At 47.9% G+C, this 16,552-nt stretch overlaps 1 protein-coding gene across 3 annotated transcripts in view; it reads left to right on the top strand.

Annotated features, from left to right (window-relative positions):
* The first annotated feature begins 8,465 nt into the window (after positions 1-8,465).
* Positions 8,466-16,552, top strand: part of DYNC2I1 (dynein 2 intermediate chain 1) — a 120,410-nt gene continuing 112,323 nt past the window's right edge. For 2 of the 3 annotated variants that reach the window (XM_077268563.1, XM_077268562.1), the window contains exon 1: positions 8,466-8,652. In XM_077268563.1, coding sequence (XP_077124678.1) covers positions 8,638-8,652 — 15 coding nt within the window. In that variant the 5' untranslated portion in view covers positions 8,466-8,637. Of the gene's footprint in view, positions 8,658-16,552 lie in introns of all 3 variants that reach the window. The other variant, XM_077268565.1, reaches the window with a different exon arrangement.

Below are 16,552 nucleotides of genomic sequence, written 5' to 3'. Positions count from 1 at the left end.
ATCGTAATCAGAACCAAATTTTTAAAAAGTAGTTGAACTCTAGTAGAGAGTTACAATAATCCTCACGAGAATGAATAAGAGCGACGGTAAGAGTTTTTTTCAGTCAAGAAAAACTTGAATTCTAAAGATGTATTTGAGGTGTAGGTGACAAGACTGGGCGAGTGATGTAGGGGATGAAGTGGATAAATCCAGGTGACAAGGTACCTCAACTGATTAAACGGAATATATTGTAGATCAACTAGACAGGATAAGTAGTGAAACGGCGTTTATTATACTCACAAAAGTAATTAAAACGGCTCTTAAAAAAATGCATGGAGCAGTCAACCTCGTGGCAGACACCGAATGCCTAGCCCGACACAGGGTTTCGCCCTACAAATGACGGCTTCTTCTGGGGTTTGAAAAAAGCCAAAACCCGTTATAAACGCCCTGTCGGACAGTCATAGCGAGCTGACTAAGGCCATGTTGACACGTTCAGTATTTGGTGAGTTTTTACCATAGTATTTGTAAGCCAAAACCAGAAGTGGGTGATAATACAGAAGTGGTGACGTGTTTCTATTCTTTTTTTCCTCTGACTGAGCCCCTCCTGATTTTGGCTTACAAATACGGAGGTAAAAAACTCAACAAATACTCAACATGCGCACGTGGCCTTACTGTATAGTTTTAAATGACCCCATTCATTTTAACATATAATGTACTGAAAAAAAATGTGTAAAATAAGCAAGAATTCCAAGTGGTGTGAAATAGTGTAAAAACTCCCCCACAGTTTCACCATTCTTGGGTATAATTTTTATGGAGTTTATTGTGCAGAATAAATTACCAGGCGACACTATTTTCCAGCTCAGGACGATTACGGCAATTCCAAAGTTATATATATATTTTTTATTTTTATTAATGACAAAAAATATTCAGAACCTAAATGCATTTTTTGGTTTGTATTGCCATTCTCTGACATCTGTAACTTGTTGTTGATGGATCTGTGTTATGTTTTGTTTTGTTTGTTTTTTTGCGTGACGAGCTGTACATTTTATTGATACTATTTTGGGATACACACGATCATTCTGATGTTTTGATTACTTTTTGCTACATTAATGGGGAGGTATGGCAAGCAGGCAAGTAGAGAACAACAATTTTACAGTTTTGATTTATGTTTTTCCTTTACAGTAATTACCCCATGGAATAAATCATTTTATAATTTGATAGATTAAACCTTCACAGATACAAAAATATCATATATACTTGGTTTTTGGTTTTGTTTTATTTTTTTTTATAAATAAAGAAATACATGAAATTTGAATTTGTAGTTTTTTTTATTTTGTAAAAACATTTTTTTTACTCTATACTTTATTTTTTATTCCCTCCCAGGGGACTGGAAGCTGTGATAGTTTGATTGTTTGCACTACACACTGCAATACTTTAGCACATAGTTAAAATCAAGATCTCATTTAAATCCCGGCTCGTAGTTGGATTTCACAGTTGCACCAAGATGGCAGCAGAGATGGCCTTTGACAAGCCTCCGACTGCTGTAGAAAACTACTGACACTTCATGAACATGTTGTGGCGCTACTGGAATCTTTGGACTTAAATGTGTTATCTGGGATTATAGTTATTTTTTTCTATGGGGCTAAGAACTTCCAGGCAGGTAGTCGTTAACTACCTGCCTTTTCTGCCCTGTGACAATCTGTTCTGGCTCAGGAGGTGACTCTACAGCTTAATTTCACCTCATATCAAGAGAGCTGCACCTTCTCTTCCGGGCTGCTCTGTTGATGGGGCGAAACTACCGACGGCATGCTGATTGACAGTCTGCTCCCCGCAGTTAGGAAGCGGGGAGCCATCTGTCAATCAGCATAGCATTGGCAGTGATGCCCCATTGACAGAGCAGGGAATAGAAGATGCTTCTCTATTGATGTGAGGTCAAAAGAAGCAGGAGAATTGCTGTCAGGATTGGTCCATGACGGCTCTAAGTTGGCAGAGATCGTTGCCAGGTAGAACAAGCAGGTACTTAGCAACTGTCAGGAGAAATCCCCATAGGAAAAATAAAAAATAACCAAAGTTCCGGATAACCCCTTTAAATGGTGCTATCTGAGATTGACAGCTGCATCTGAGTGGTTGAACAGTAGCTAGCCGAGCTAGCTCCGATCGCTGCAGTCAGTGGCAGGCGATGGCTGTATAACACACCAGGAAGTATTGTAACATCAAATATTAGATTTTATGGAGAATTTGATTTTATTTCCCTATCAACTCTTACTGCTGGTAACGTGTTATTGTGTCTGCACTGGATATTACGCTGCATCACTAGGTGAAAGAGGAAGGTTGTGAACTGCAATGAACTCCGCTCGAGGGCGAAGTAGACATTCAGATCGGGAGCTCGCGTGATCTTCTGGTATGTCAGCTTGTCAACAATCCGACACTCGACATAACTATTGTGTAATTTAAAAAAAATTATACCCAAAAAAGTATGGTGGAATTGAATGTGGCAACTAACTAGAATACAGCGTTTACTTTTAGCATTAAAAAGAGTATGCTTGGCTTAGGTCATTAGCAGAACGGAGGGCACGGGTAGGGTGGTGGACAGGGACGAGGGAGGAGATGTGTGGGTGGAAGTGATAACTTTATATTGGACTTTGTAGCAGATGGGCAACCAGTGTAATGACTGGTACAGGATAGAGGCTTCGGTGTAGCAGGTTAGAAAAGAATATGATCCTGGCTGCAGCGTTCGGGACGGATTGGAGAGGGAAGAGTTTAGTAGCAGTGAGGCCGATCAGTAGAGAGTTGCAATAGTCCAGACGAGAATGAATCAGTAAGAATTTGTTCAGAGTCAAAGGTAAGAAAAGACTGAATTCTAAAGATGTTTTTGAGGTGTAGGTGACATGAGTGAGCGAGTGATGTAGGGGATGAAGTGGATAAATCCAGGTGACAAGGTACCTAAACAGATAAAACAGAATATAGTGTAGATCCACTAGACAGGCTAAGCAGTGAAAAGGCATTTATTACACTCACAAAAGTAATTAAAACAGCGCTTAAAAAAGAAATACATGGAGCAGTCAACCTCGTGGCAGACACCGAATGTCTAGCCCGATCCAGGTTTCACACTACAAATGACGGCTTCTTCTGGGGTTTGAAAAAAGTCCAAACCAGTTATAAACACCCTGTCGGACAGTCATAGCGAGCTGACTAAGGCCATGTTGACATGTTCAGTATTTGGTGAGTTTTTACCATAGTATTTGTAAGCCAAAACCGGGAGTGGGTGATAAATACAGAAGTGGTGACATGTTTCTATTATACTTTTCCTCTGATTGTTCCTCACAAATACTAGGTAAAAACTCACCTAATACTCACCATGTGCACGTGGCCTTATAGTTGTTAATGACCCCATTCATTTTAACTTATAATTTACTGAAAATGGCAAAAAAAAAATTCCAAGTGGTGTGAAATAGTGTAAAGACTCTTGCACAAATTCACCATTTTTACCAGGCGACACTATTTTCCAGCTCAGTACAGTTACGGCAATACCAGACTTGTATGTTTTTTTTTCTTTTATTAGTGACAAAAAATATTCAGAACTCAACTGCATTTTTGGGCTGTATTGCCAATCGCTGACATCTGTAACTTGTTGTTGATGGGTCTGTGTTATTATTTTTTTTTTTTTTGCATGATGTGCTGTACTTTTTGATACCATTTTGGGATATGCACGATCATTTTGATGTTTTAACCGCTTTTTGCTACATTAATGGGGAGGTATGGCAAGCAGCGAACACCAATTTTACCGTTTTGATTTATGCCTTTCCTTTACAGTAATTACTCTATGGGATAAATCATTTTATAATTTGATTGATTCAACGTTTATGCACGTGAGAATATCATATATACTTGTTTTTTTGTTTTGTTTTATAAATAAGGAAAATAAGTGAAATTTTAATTTGTAGTTTTTTTTTATTTTGTAAAAACATTTTTTTGTACTCTATACTTTATTTTTTATCCCCCCCCCCAGTGGACTGGAAGCTGTGATAGTTTAATTGTACTACACACGTCAATACTTTAGTCCATAGTTAAATTCAAGATCTCGTGTAAATCCCGGCTCGTAGTTGGACGTTGCACCAAGATGGCAGCAGAGATGGCCTTGGACAAGCCCCTGACTGCCGGAGAAAACTATTGACACTTCATGAACATGTTGTGGTGCTACTGGAATCCTTGGACTTATATGTATTATCTGGGACTTTAGTTATTTTTTCAATGGGACTAAGAACTTCCAGACAAGTAGGCGCTAACTACCTGCCTTTTCTGCCCTGTGACAATCTGTTCTTGGTCAGGAGGTGACTCTACAGCTTCATTTCCCGTCATATCAAAAGAGCTGCGCCTTCTTTTCTGGGCTGTGCTGCTGAGAGGGCATCACAGCCAATGGCATGCTGATTGACAGTCTGCTCCCCGCAGTTAGGAAGCGGGGAGCCATCTGTCAATCAGCATAGCATTGGCAGTGATGCCCCATTGACAGAGCAGGGAACTGAAAATGCTTCTCTATCGATGTGACGTCACCAGAAGCAGGAGAATTGCTGTCAGGATTGGTCCATGACGGCTCTAAGTTGGCAGAGATCATTGCCAGGTATAATAAGCAGGTACTTACCAACTGTCTGTCAGGAGAAATCCCCATAGGAAAAAAAAATAGCCAAACTCCCGGATAACCCTGTTAGATGGAGCTGTTGAGATTGACAGCTGCATTTGAGTGGTTGAACAGTAGCTAGCCGAGCTAGCTCCGAACGCTGCAGGCAGTGGCAGGCGATGGCTGTATTATGCACCCGGAAGCATTGTAACATCAAATCTTAGATTTTATGGAGAATTTGATTTAATTTCCCTATCAACTGTCCCAGCTGGTAACGACTTTTTGTGTCTGCACTGGATGATACTCTGCATCACTAGGTGAAAGAGGAAGGCGAAGTAGACATTCAGATCGGGCTGGTACGTCAGCTTGTCAACAATCAGACACTCGAGTTCTCCTTGGAAATAAATTATCTTCTGGATACTCACACAGAAAAGGAGAAGTCATCCTGCAAATCATCATGAGTGACCCAGGTATGACTATTGTGTAATTTGGAGAAAAAAAAAATTATACCCAAAAAAGTATGGTGGAATTGCATGTGGCAACCAACTAGAATACAGCATTTACTACAGCACTCATTTCAGACACAAAGCAGAATAGAGCCTATAGAAATACAAATAGATTTCATACTTAAAAACAGTGGAACGAAAGGGGCGATATATGAAGTGTATAGAGACCTGCTGCACGCCTTTCTGGTAGGACACCCCATCAAAGCTAGAAGGAAGTGGGAGATAGACTTGGGAAAGATAGACGACGATAGGTGGGAGTCTATTCTAGAATATGTAACCAAGATATCCATGAGCGAGCCTGGGAGAATGTCTCAGCTGTATGTGATCCGCAGGGTGTATAGAACCCCTGATATGTTATTTAAGGCAGGGATGAAATCTAACTCCGTCTGCCCGAGGTGCTCGCAATCTCAGGCAGACATACTGTATATGCTCTGGCATTGTCCCAGATTATCCTCCTTTTGGATCGTAGTGTTGAGCCGTACTGGAGTGGTGTATGGGTGCATTGTGCCTAGGGACCCACTGACATGCATATTGGGGTACGTTGAGGAAACAACAGACACGACCAAAATAGCAATTGCAAGATTACTATTTATTGCCAGAAAATCGATTGTAAAATATTGGATTAGAGAGGAGCCACCATCCAGACGGGAATTTATTGCTCAAACGGATCAAATAATTCATCTTCAAAGAAGTTTTTACACCAAGAGGAATAAACAGGAATACTTCCATAAACTATGGCAGCCATGGTTGGATAGGATTAATTAGAGTAACACCTGTTTGTCCTATTGTAGCGTAAAACAGTAAACTGTAATATAGTTGGATAACTGTTAATAATGGACGAAGTGTTGTTTGACTGGGAAAGGTCTCCATGGGTGGGGGTAAGGGAAGGGTGGGGGAATTTACTACAATATTGTAAAACGAGTATTGTTATGTAATATCTGCTCTAAGTTTTGTTATGTTCAATAAAAATGTATCTGATTGAAAAAGAATACAGTGTTTACTTTTATCATTAGAAAAAGGCAGCAATGATGGCATTCAGGTGGGGGTGAGGGGTCCTTCCATATTTGTATCCCCACTGATACTGTAACCTCACTGCTGGGGGGTGGTCTGACCCTTGAAAAACACACTGATCTCGAGAATAGTGACCCTTTGGCCTCTCTTTTGAGCAGTAGTCTTGTATGTACAGATGAGCAAAAATGTGCAAGACCCTGGTAAAGGTCAGTATTTCTTGCTGCTGGACTGGAACCCTAAGAATCGTCTCCTACTTGCCAGCATCTCTGGCTTCTCCTTTGCTTAGCCAGCTTGGCTTGATGTCAACGTTGCGGCTTGACGCACCCAAGACGTTGCACCAGGATGGCTAATCAAAAGAGGAGCTGGTGATGCTGTATGTAGGAGCTGATGATTGGGGCTCCCCACCAGCAGCCATGGAATATTGACCTCACCTTGGTCAGTGACCTGTTAAAGGGAACCTGTCACCCCCAAAATCGAGGGTGAAGTAAGCCCACCAGCATCAGGGGCTTATCTACAGCATTCTGTAATGCTGTAGATAAGCCCCCGATGTATCCTAAAAGATAAGAAAAAGAGGTTAGATTATACTCACCTAGGGGCGGTCTCAGTCCGGTCCGATGGGCGTCGCGGTCTGCTCCAGCGCCTCCTATCTTCATCAGATGACGTCCTCTTCTGGTCTTCACGCTGCGGCTCTGGCACAGGCGTACTTTGTCTGTCCTGTTGAGGGCATAGCAAAGTACTGCAGTGCGTAAGTGCTGGGCCTCTCTGACCTTTCCCCGCACCTGCAGTACTTTACTCTCCCCTCAACAGGGCAGACAAAGTACACCTGCGCTGGAGCCGCGGCGTGAAGACCAGAAGAGGACGTTTTCCTATGAAGATGGGAGTCCCCGGACTGGACCGCGACACCCATCGGACCAGACCGCCCCTGGGTGAGTATAATCTAACCTCTTTTTCTCATCTTTTAGGTTACATCAGGGGCTTATCTACAGCATTACAGAATGCTGTAGATAAGCCCCTGATGCCGGTGGGCTTAGCTCACTGTCGATTTTGGGGGTGACAGGTTCCCTTTAACTAATAGGAGACTCTTGCCCCGTAAGCCCCCATGTACTGTACATTCGTCTAATGTATGTCGACAGGTTCGGCCGACAGTCCAATGACTATGGGGTCACCAGCTGACTGATGGTAGGGGGCGATGTTGATCGCGCATGTCTGATGTCAGACTTCAGATTGCATTGCTCGCCTGTGGATAAGCCTCCAGCCGGTGTCTGCCTACGGCTTTCTCATAGAGAACACACGAGCCCTCGGCTGAATGAGTGCTCCGGTGTATGGGAAAGACGGCTGAGATGGCTGTTGGCCGAGTGAAGCATCGTTCAGCCGATATCCATGTAATGTGTATGGATAGCGATAACTAAGGTGTGACGATAGGACAATGCCCGCGTGGACACAACGCCTCTATTACATTGCATATAAGGGACTGAGCTAAATATATATAATGGCTGACTACCTGATTATTGAAATATGGAGAACTATGATCAGTTCTTGGGGAGTAAAGGGGCCATATACTGATCACAGGGGCAGGCTACCGTCAGTGTCCGCTCCTGATGTAATTACTGTCAGTACGTCTTTACCTTCTCCCTGTATTAAGCATCCCACCTAGAAAGTCCTCATACACAATGCCTCAGCCTGGGGGGGTCTCCATCTACAATGTCCCAGCTAGGGGGTCCCCTTACACAGTGCCCGACCAGAGGGTCATTATATACAATGCCTCAGCTAGGGGGTCTCCATCGACAATGTCCCAGTTAGTGGGTATCCATCTGCATAGTCCCAGCTAGGGGGTCCCCATACACAGTGTTTGGCCAGAGGGTCCTTATATACAATGCCTCAGCTAGAGGGGTCTCCATCGACAATGTCCCAGCTAGTGAATCCCCATACACAGTGACCTGCCAGAGGGTCTTTATATACAATGCCTCAGCTAGGGGGTCTCCTTATACTGTGCACAAGTTAGTGTTCCATATACAGTGTCTCAGCTAAGGGGTCTCCATCTACCAGGTCCCAGCTAGGGGGTCTCCATCTGCCAGGTCCCAGCTAGGGGGTCTCCTTATACAGTGCACAAGTTAGAGTGTCCCCATATACAATGTCCCAGATAGATGACCCCCCCCCCATACATAGACAGACGTGCACCGCAGGGTCGCTACTGCTGCTCACTGTATGGAAAGGCTCGCCTCTCACATAAAGCCCCCAAATCAGAGTACAACAGACACGTAAGACGCATGCGCACTGGGCAATCGAGAACGCGCACTGGGTAATCGAGAACGCGCACAAAAACTTCTCGCGCACTGCTGCGGTTGCCAGGTAGACTGACGCCGCCGTTGCCTTGGTGAAACTGCCCATTGCACATGCGCAAAAACGACTAGCCTGGGTGTCATGGCGCCGGCCCGTCTAGGCAACAGAACGGAAAGTCTCGCTTGGTAACGGAACGAGCAGGAGGTGGAGGCTCAGGCTGATGGTCAAGAAGACGGACGTAGGACCATGCAGCCCGACAGGGTGAAGTATACAACCATTCATATACGTTACTGTGCACACTGTGACCGCCTGCTTCTGCCCAGACAGTCATCCTATGACATGTAGCTCCTCAGTAGGTGGCGCCACTAGGTCACTATGCAAAGTAAATTGCTCGTGGGAAAATAATTTAGGGGATTGGACATGTCTGCTCCTGTAGAGACAGCGCCACCGCTGTGCACAGGTCGTGTGCGGTACTGCAGCCGGGAACCCTTCACTTCAGTAAAGCTGAGCTGCAGTACCGCACACAGCCTGTGCCCAGGGGTGGCGCTGGTTCTCACAGCATGTGCGCAGGGGTGGTGCTGGTTCTCACAGCATGTGCGCAGGGGTGGCGCTGGTTCTCACAGTATGTGCGCAGGGGTGGCGCTGGTTCTCACAGCATGTGCGCAGGGGTGGTGCTGGTTCTCACAGCATGTGCGCAGGGCCACATGTGAGCTGTACTCAGGCCTTATACACACATCTGTGCGCACACAGGCTAACCTCTGTCCTATGTAACCGATCCCAAATATCAGGTTAGGACTGACTAAATAAAATCCAGTATGGCTGATTAAAGGGGCCACCTGTACTGGGCAACCCCTGTGTAATCACTTCATGGCCCCGTTTATAAAGAAAAACAATGGGTATTCCTCTACCAGAGCGGCGCAGTCCCCGCAGGTCATGTGACATTGTTGTGCCATGTGACTGCTGCAGCCAATCAGTCACTTCTGATTAGCTGCAGCCCTTTAGTACTAAGCTGGGGTTGTCAAGTATTAAACACCTTTAACCTTTTTTAGGGTTAAGATCGGTTGTTGTTGTTGTTTTTTTACATATGAGAAGGAGCAGCATTTCTATCATGTGTGCTATAATTTTCCTCCATTTTCGGGCCGTGGCTGCATGTTTCCATCAGTTTTCAGTGACATCAGTTTTTTCATATACTGAAAATACAATAGCTGCCGTCACCCATAAGGATAGCAGTGTTTAGGAGCCAGCTCACCTGCAGTGTCCATAACGCTGCATTCTTCGATATCAGCAGAGTGGAGGGGATTTATAGAAACCCCCCCATGCCCACGGGGCCGCAGCATGTCCATTTCTGGTGAGGCGCTGGTCTCCGCAACAGACATTTCCTCAATAGAATGTATTGGATGCGGTAAATCTGCATTGTTCAATGAACACATGTGGATTTAACTGCGTGATTAGAACGCAGTATTTGGACATAGCAAATATACTCTGCATCCAAAGCGCTACTGTATCCTGATCGTGGGCACGTTCCCTAAATTGTAAAAAAACAGACCTGTGTTTGGCCATCCATGTGCTGCTCAATGTTTTCACAGACCCGTTATTTATGAATGGACAAGCTTCATCCACGACTGTCATGTAGAACAGATGGGGCCTCCATTATTTATTTATTTATTTGAACATTTGGTCCTATAATGGGTGTTGGCATGAGATGGTTTTCACCATGGTGGTTGACTGCGTGTGGTTTTTGTATGGGCAGACATGCTATAAGGGTATGTTCCCACAATCCAGAACGGGCAGCTCTTTGGATGTAGCACATGTCCGCCGCGTTCAAAGCACTTCTGGCTATTGATCGCTGGTGATTCCGCATGTGTTCCCTGAAACGCACGGATTGCTGCTGGGGACGGCCTCCGAGCAGTCAGAAAATCTTCTCCTTCTTTCTGAGAAATTCTGACAGCTGCCTGACCCATGTTAACATCGGCCATCACATCAACCTCCCCCCTCCGTACCCGCTTACCACCCCCTGTACTGCGGGGGGCTTCTATTGGGGAACGGCTGCACTGGCCACCCAGGCAGCATTCACACTGCAGCTACTGCTTCTGATTGGGCCAGTGCAGTGGTTTTCCAATAAAGCCCCTTCAGTACAGGGGGTGGGGGTAGCTACAGGGTATATGAATACAAAAAAGTCAAAAAAATTCCTCCCCATGGATCACAAGGAAAAAAAGGGAAAATTAATTGAATAACCAAACAAGATAAAATACTTTAAAGCTCTTAAAACTGTATATGCAAAAAAAAAAAATGTGGTCATAAAAGAGTGAAAATGCAAGTTTATGAACCTTTTATATCCAGTGGAAACTGTCATTGTGGACACATAGAGGTTGGGATCCATCTTTTCTGGGCTCCAGAGTGGCGAATCTGCTGACTTATGGAGTAGGGGATGTCGGCACATGTTCCGCGTAAGTAGTGGCCACTATACCGGCTGTCATTCGGGTTCACCCAACACAGATTTCAGCTGTATACAATGTTATTTTCTGTAAACACTAAATATAGCGATGCCTATAAGGCTATGTTCACACGATCCTTTTTTTGATCCTTTTTTTTTCAGGTCCTTTTTCCATGCAGGGTACAGTCCAATGTTACTCTATGGAAAACAAAAACCGCTGTGCCCACTATCCTTTTTTACTCTGTCGCCTCATTGGGGGACACAGGACCATGGGTGTTATGCTGCTGTCCACTAGGAGGCGACACTATGCATAATCTGAAAAAGATTAACTGTGGCTCCTCCTGTGCAGTATACACCCCTGGACGGCATCAGCCTTCTCCAGTTTTTGCTTAGTGTCGCAAAGGAGGCACACCTAAAGATTTTTACTCCGTTTTACTCCGTTTCCCGTTTTCCGACGGGATTACAGATGAAGAAAAGAGGGTCTCCTGTGAGACCCCCGGCATGGCTCCTTCCTCGGCCCCCTATTATGGGGTGCCCAGTTGAAGTTGAGATGGCTATTCCCCATGCTGCTCCTTCCCCAACCTCTCGGGTGTTGGTTCGAAGTCGAGACCCCCCTCCTTCCCCAATTCCTTTTGGTTTCTGGGTTGAGGTCGAGGCGAGGATAAAGGCCCCTGAAGGTGTGTGACAAAAGCACCCTCCCTATCCCCCTCTGGGGGTATTAGGTTGAGACACCTCAGGTAAGGCCTGTACAGGCAGCATCCTACAGCTCCCAGCAATGGGCCAGCACACTGCGCCTGCATCCAGGGACCCCAGCCCAGCTGCGGGCTCCTGTTGGGGCCGGGGGGAGTGCAGGCAGGCATGGCATATACAGACACAGGGCTCCCAGCGTCCCTGTCTCTGCGGCAGCACCAGCTCTATACTGCCTCAGGGGGACCCCAGCCGGGCCCCCCTTCCGCTTATAGCCCCACCGCCATCCTGCCTTCAAATCCGGAGGGGTCCGGTTCAGATCCGACCCCCTCCCGGACTTTCGCGCCGGCCTGGAGCCCTTCTGGGCCTCAGGCATCTAATTTAGGCCCCGGCTTCGGCCTAGCTGAAGCAGCAGCCTCCTCTCCGCCCCCCGGATGACAAATATGACACTCTACAGTGTCATACAAGGGGCGGATTGAGACAGAAAGGGCGGGTTTTTTATAGCCTTGCCGCCTTTTTCCAGCTCTCCGCCCCCTTCTCCTCTCTCCTCTGTCTCTGCAGCCATTTTCGGCTGCAGATTAACCCTGCATCTCCCGGTCTGCAGGACCAGGCAGCCAGTCTCCGGGGGGCACAGGACTGTGGATTTTCGGCACTGGACCTAGGGGTACACTGGTGGGGTAAGATCACAGCTGGGTTATCTTTACTCAGCTGTGAATCCATATTACCTATAAGGCTCCCCTGTAGGTTCTCTACCCCTGTAAGGTCCATCTGCTGGCAGCACTTCTGCACTCTGTGCACTATGCCGGGCTCAAGGTCTAAGAGAACCAGGCAGAACTGCTATTATGCATTCTGCACAGCCTGCGGGACCGCTCTCCCCAGTAGCAGCACGTACCCGCATTGTCAGAACTGTATACAAACTACTGTGTCACAGCCTCAAGAAGCCCCTGCCAATGCCTCGTTGTCTAATGCCACACCGGAATGGGCTACTCAGTTATCGCAATCTATGACGCAGTCTATAGATAACCTAACTTCCACATTGCTTCAGGCTCTGCAGGGTCATGCCCCGGCTATGACCGTTACCCAACAACGGGAGAGCTTGACTCAGGAACAAGATGCCCCTGGCACATCCACGTCTAGGTCAGGACGCAAGCGGATCCATAGATCAAGTCCATCTGCGTCATCCCATAGCACACGGTCATCCCCCTCTAGGGAGAGACACCGTTGCTCCAGGTCATCTAGACCGTCCCATTCCAGGGACAGACAATGCAGATCTCCGCAATCCCCAACCAGAGAAGGCCTCCTCCCCAGCTCACCCAGCAGGGGACGCCTCAGTGATGCACAGAATTCGGAAGGCATCTGCGACTCTGACTCAGACAGAGAAACTGAGGGGTCCCTGATCCCAATCCCTCCTAGCAATACAGCGCTAGTTGAGGACATAATATCGTCCATCCATCGGGTGCTGGACATTTCTGATCCGCCACCAGAGGCCCCAGAACATCAGATTTCCTTTGAAGGACCTCTGAAGCCGCCTAAGGTTTTTTCTAACCACCCAGAGTTTAAGGCGATCCTTAAAAAACAGCTCTCACAGCCTGAGAAAAAATTCGCTAATCGCAAATATCTGGAGGCGAGGTACCCCTTCCCACAGAAGGACACCAAGGAATGGACAGATCCACCTGAAGTGGATCCCCCAGTCTCCAGGCTAGCAGCACAGACCCTCCTTTCACTGCCAGATAGCTCAACCCTAAGGGACGCAGCAGACCGGCAGGTAGAACGCATGGCTCGTTCAATTTTCGAGGCTGCAGGGGCATCCCTGGCTCCCGCGTTCGCCTCAGTTTGGGCTGCCAAGGCCATCCTGGCCTGGGCAAACAATTTACAAGCCTTCCAAGCATCCGCTCCTGAACTGTCGGACCAAGCGGTTCAAATTGCTGTTGTAGCAGATTACATGCTCCATGCAGCTCTGGATTCAGCAAGGGGAGTCGCGGGGATAGCATCAAACGCCATCATGATTCGGCGTATCCTCTGGCTGCGGGAATGGAAAGCGGACGCAGCCTCAAAGAAGTCCCTCACGCACCTCCCCTACCTCAGTGGGAGACTTTTCGGTGAACAGTTGGACACTATGATATCCAACGCCACAGGGGGTAAGAGTACTTCTCTTCCCCAACTGAAACCTAAACGCACTTACAAGAAGCGTAACCAAACTCGATTCCGATCCTTTCGGAATTCCTCCGGCTGGTCCGTCTCGCGTCCAGTACAAAATCGTAACCGTTCCCCGCGCAGGGACAACTCACGATCGACGCAAAGGTCGGACAAGACCTGGCAGTCAAAAGCAGGCCAGTCTAAGCCCAGAGGAGGAAAATCTCAGACCTTCTCCTCCTCATGACTCACGGACTCCGGAAGACACCACACCAGTAGGCGGCCGACTTTTGCTCTTTCATCAAGTCTGGCTGCCTATTACAGAAGACAGGTGGGTCACGGAACTAGTGTCTTCCGGATACAAAATAGACTTCACCTCCAACCCACCGGACCGGTTCTTCCTCTCTGTCCCCCCAAAACCGCCAGCCAAGGCTCGAGCCTACCACCAAGCGGTCTCCTCGCTTTGTCAATCAGGAGTCATAGTACCGGTACCCACGACCGACCGTTTCCGAGGGTTCTACTCCAATCTGTTCGTAGTTCCCAAGAAAGGAGGCAGTGTACGGCCCATACTAGACCTAAAACAGCTCAACAAATATGTATGGGTCCGTCATTTCCGCATGGAGTCCCTTCGGTCCATCATTGCGTCCATGGAGAAGGGAGAATATCTCGCCTCCATAGACATACAAGACGCATACCTGCATATACCCATTGCACCTGCCCATCAGAGGTTTCTCAGGTTCGCAATAGGCCAGGACCACTACCAATTCGTGGCTCTCCCCTTTGGACTCGCCACGGCTCCCAGAGTGTTCACCAAGGTCATGGCAGCCACCATGGACGTCCTGCATTCCAGAGGCATAGTAGTCGTTCCATACCTGGACGATCTACTCATCAAGGCTCCCACCTTCAAGGACTGCGAGCTCAGCGTCTCAATCACAACCGATACTCTGTCGCATGGGCTGGTTAATCAACCTACAAAAGTCATCACCAACCCCGAGTCAGTCCCTGACCTTCCTGGGAATGTTATTCAACACCTCCAGGGGTCTAGTGCTCCTTCCCAAGGACAAGGCACTGGCTCTCCGACTAGCAGTTCGCACCCTCCTCCGCAAACCCCCTCGATCTCTCCGGTTTGCCATGAGAGTTCTCGGCAAGATGGCAGCGGCAATAGAAGCTGTCCCATTTGCCCAGTTTCACCTCAGACCTCTCCAACTAGCCATTCTCAAGTCCTGGGACAGGAATCCCTTTTCTCTCGACAGGGAGTTCCAGCTAACGTCGTCAACCAGGAGGTCCCTGCACTGGTGGCTCAAGCCAACCTCGCTAGCAAAGGGGAAATCCTTTCTCTCAGGTCAATGGAAGGTCCTGACCACCGACGCGAGCCTGACGGGTTGGGGTGCGGTGCACCTACACCACAGGGCACAGGGTAAATGGTCCCCAGCGGAAGCGACCATGCCCATCAACATCCTGGAAATTCGTGCCATCCTACTGGCATTGAGGGCCTTCCATCACTTACTGGCAGCCTCTCACATCAGGATACAGTCGGACAATGCCACGGCTGTGGCATATGTGAATCATCAAGGGGGGACCCGCAGTACCCAGGCGATGCGGGAAGTGTCACATATCCTCCGCTGGGCGGAGGACACAGGGTCAGTTCTTTCGGCGGTCCACATTCTGGGTGTGGACAACTGGGAAGCAGACTTCCTCAGCCGACAAGGAATAGACTCGGGAGAGTGGTCTCTCCATCCCGAAATTTTTCAACAGATCTGTCTCCGCTGGGGGACCCCGGATGTGGACCTAATGGCATCCCATTTCAATGCCAAGGTCTCCAACTTCATTGCCAGAACACACGATCCGCGGTCGCTCGGAGCAGACGCTCTGGTTCAGGACTGGACCCAGTTCCAGCTTCTGTACATTTTTCCACCTCTCCCCCTGATATCCAGAGTGGTGAGGAAGATCAAACAAGAGGGAGTTCCAACCATCCTCATTGCACCAGACTGGCCCAGACGCACATGGTACGCCGACATCGTACAACTCACAGCAGACGCCCCTTGGCGTCTCCCCGACCGCCACGATCTTCTATCACAAGGGCCGTTCTACCACCAGAACTCAGGGGCTCTCAATCTGACGGCGTGGCCCTTGAGACCTGGGTTCTAACCCAGGCAGGGCTCTCGGCAGATGTCATTGGAACCATGATCAGAGCACGGAAACCAGCCTCTGCCAAGATTTATTACCGTACCTGGAAAGCTTTCTTTACCTGGTGCGAATCTCGTGGCCAGATCTCACTCCCTTATTCCATACCCAAAGTACTTGGTTTTCTCCAATCGGGTCTGGAGGCCAGGCTGTCCTTGGGCTCGCTTAAGAGCCAGGTGTCAGCCCTCTCAGTGCTTTTCCAAAGGCGCATTGCTACCAAGCCGCAAGTAAGGACTTTCCTTCAGGGGGTTTCCCGATTGGTTCCCCCCTACAGACGACCACTAGAAACGTGGGACCTCAACCTGGTCCTGACAGCATTGCAGGAACCACCCTTCGAACCTCTTAAGGAGGTCCCGCTCCGCCTTCTTTCCCAGAAGGTGGTTTTCCTGGTGGCAGTCACCTCGCTACGCAGGGTGTCTGAACTGACAGCACTTTCCTGCAGACGGCCTTTCCTGGCATTTCACCAGGACAAGGTAGTTCTTCGTACGGTCCCATCCTTCCTCCCGAAGGTTGTGTCCGACTTCCACCTCAATGAGGAAATTTCACTACCATCCCTTTGTCCGGTTCCGGTTCATAGAGTGGAGAAGGCTCTGCATACGCTTGACCTTGTCAGGGCTTTGCGTATATACGTGTCTAGGACTGCGTCCTTCCGGAGGTCTGATTCCCTTTTCCTCCTTCCGGAAGGCGGCCACAAGGGTATGCCAGCTTCCAAAGCTACTCTTG

This window comes from Ranitomeya variabilis, chromosome 6 (genome assembly GCF_051348905.1).
Source record: "Ranitomeya variabilis isolate aRanVar5 chromosome 6, aRanVar5.hap1, whole genome shotgun sequence".
In the NCBI taxonomy this organism is placed as follows: Eukaryota; Metazoa; Chordata; class Amphibia; order Anura; family Dendrobatidae; genus Ranitomeya; species Ranitomeya variabilis.
Note: the sequence above shows the minus strand (reverse complement) of the source record. Positions and strands in the feature narration are given on the sequence as shown.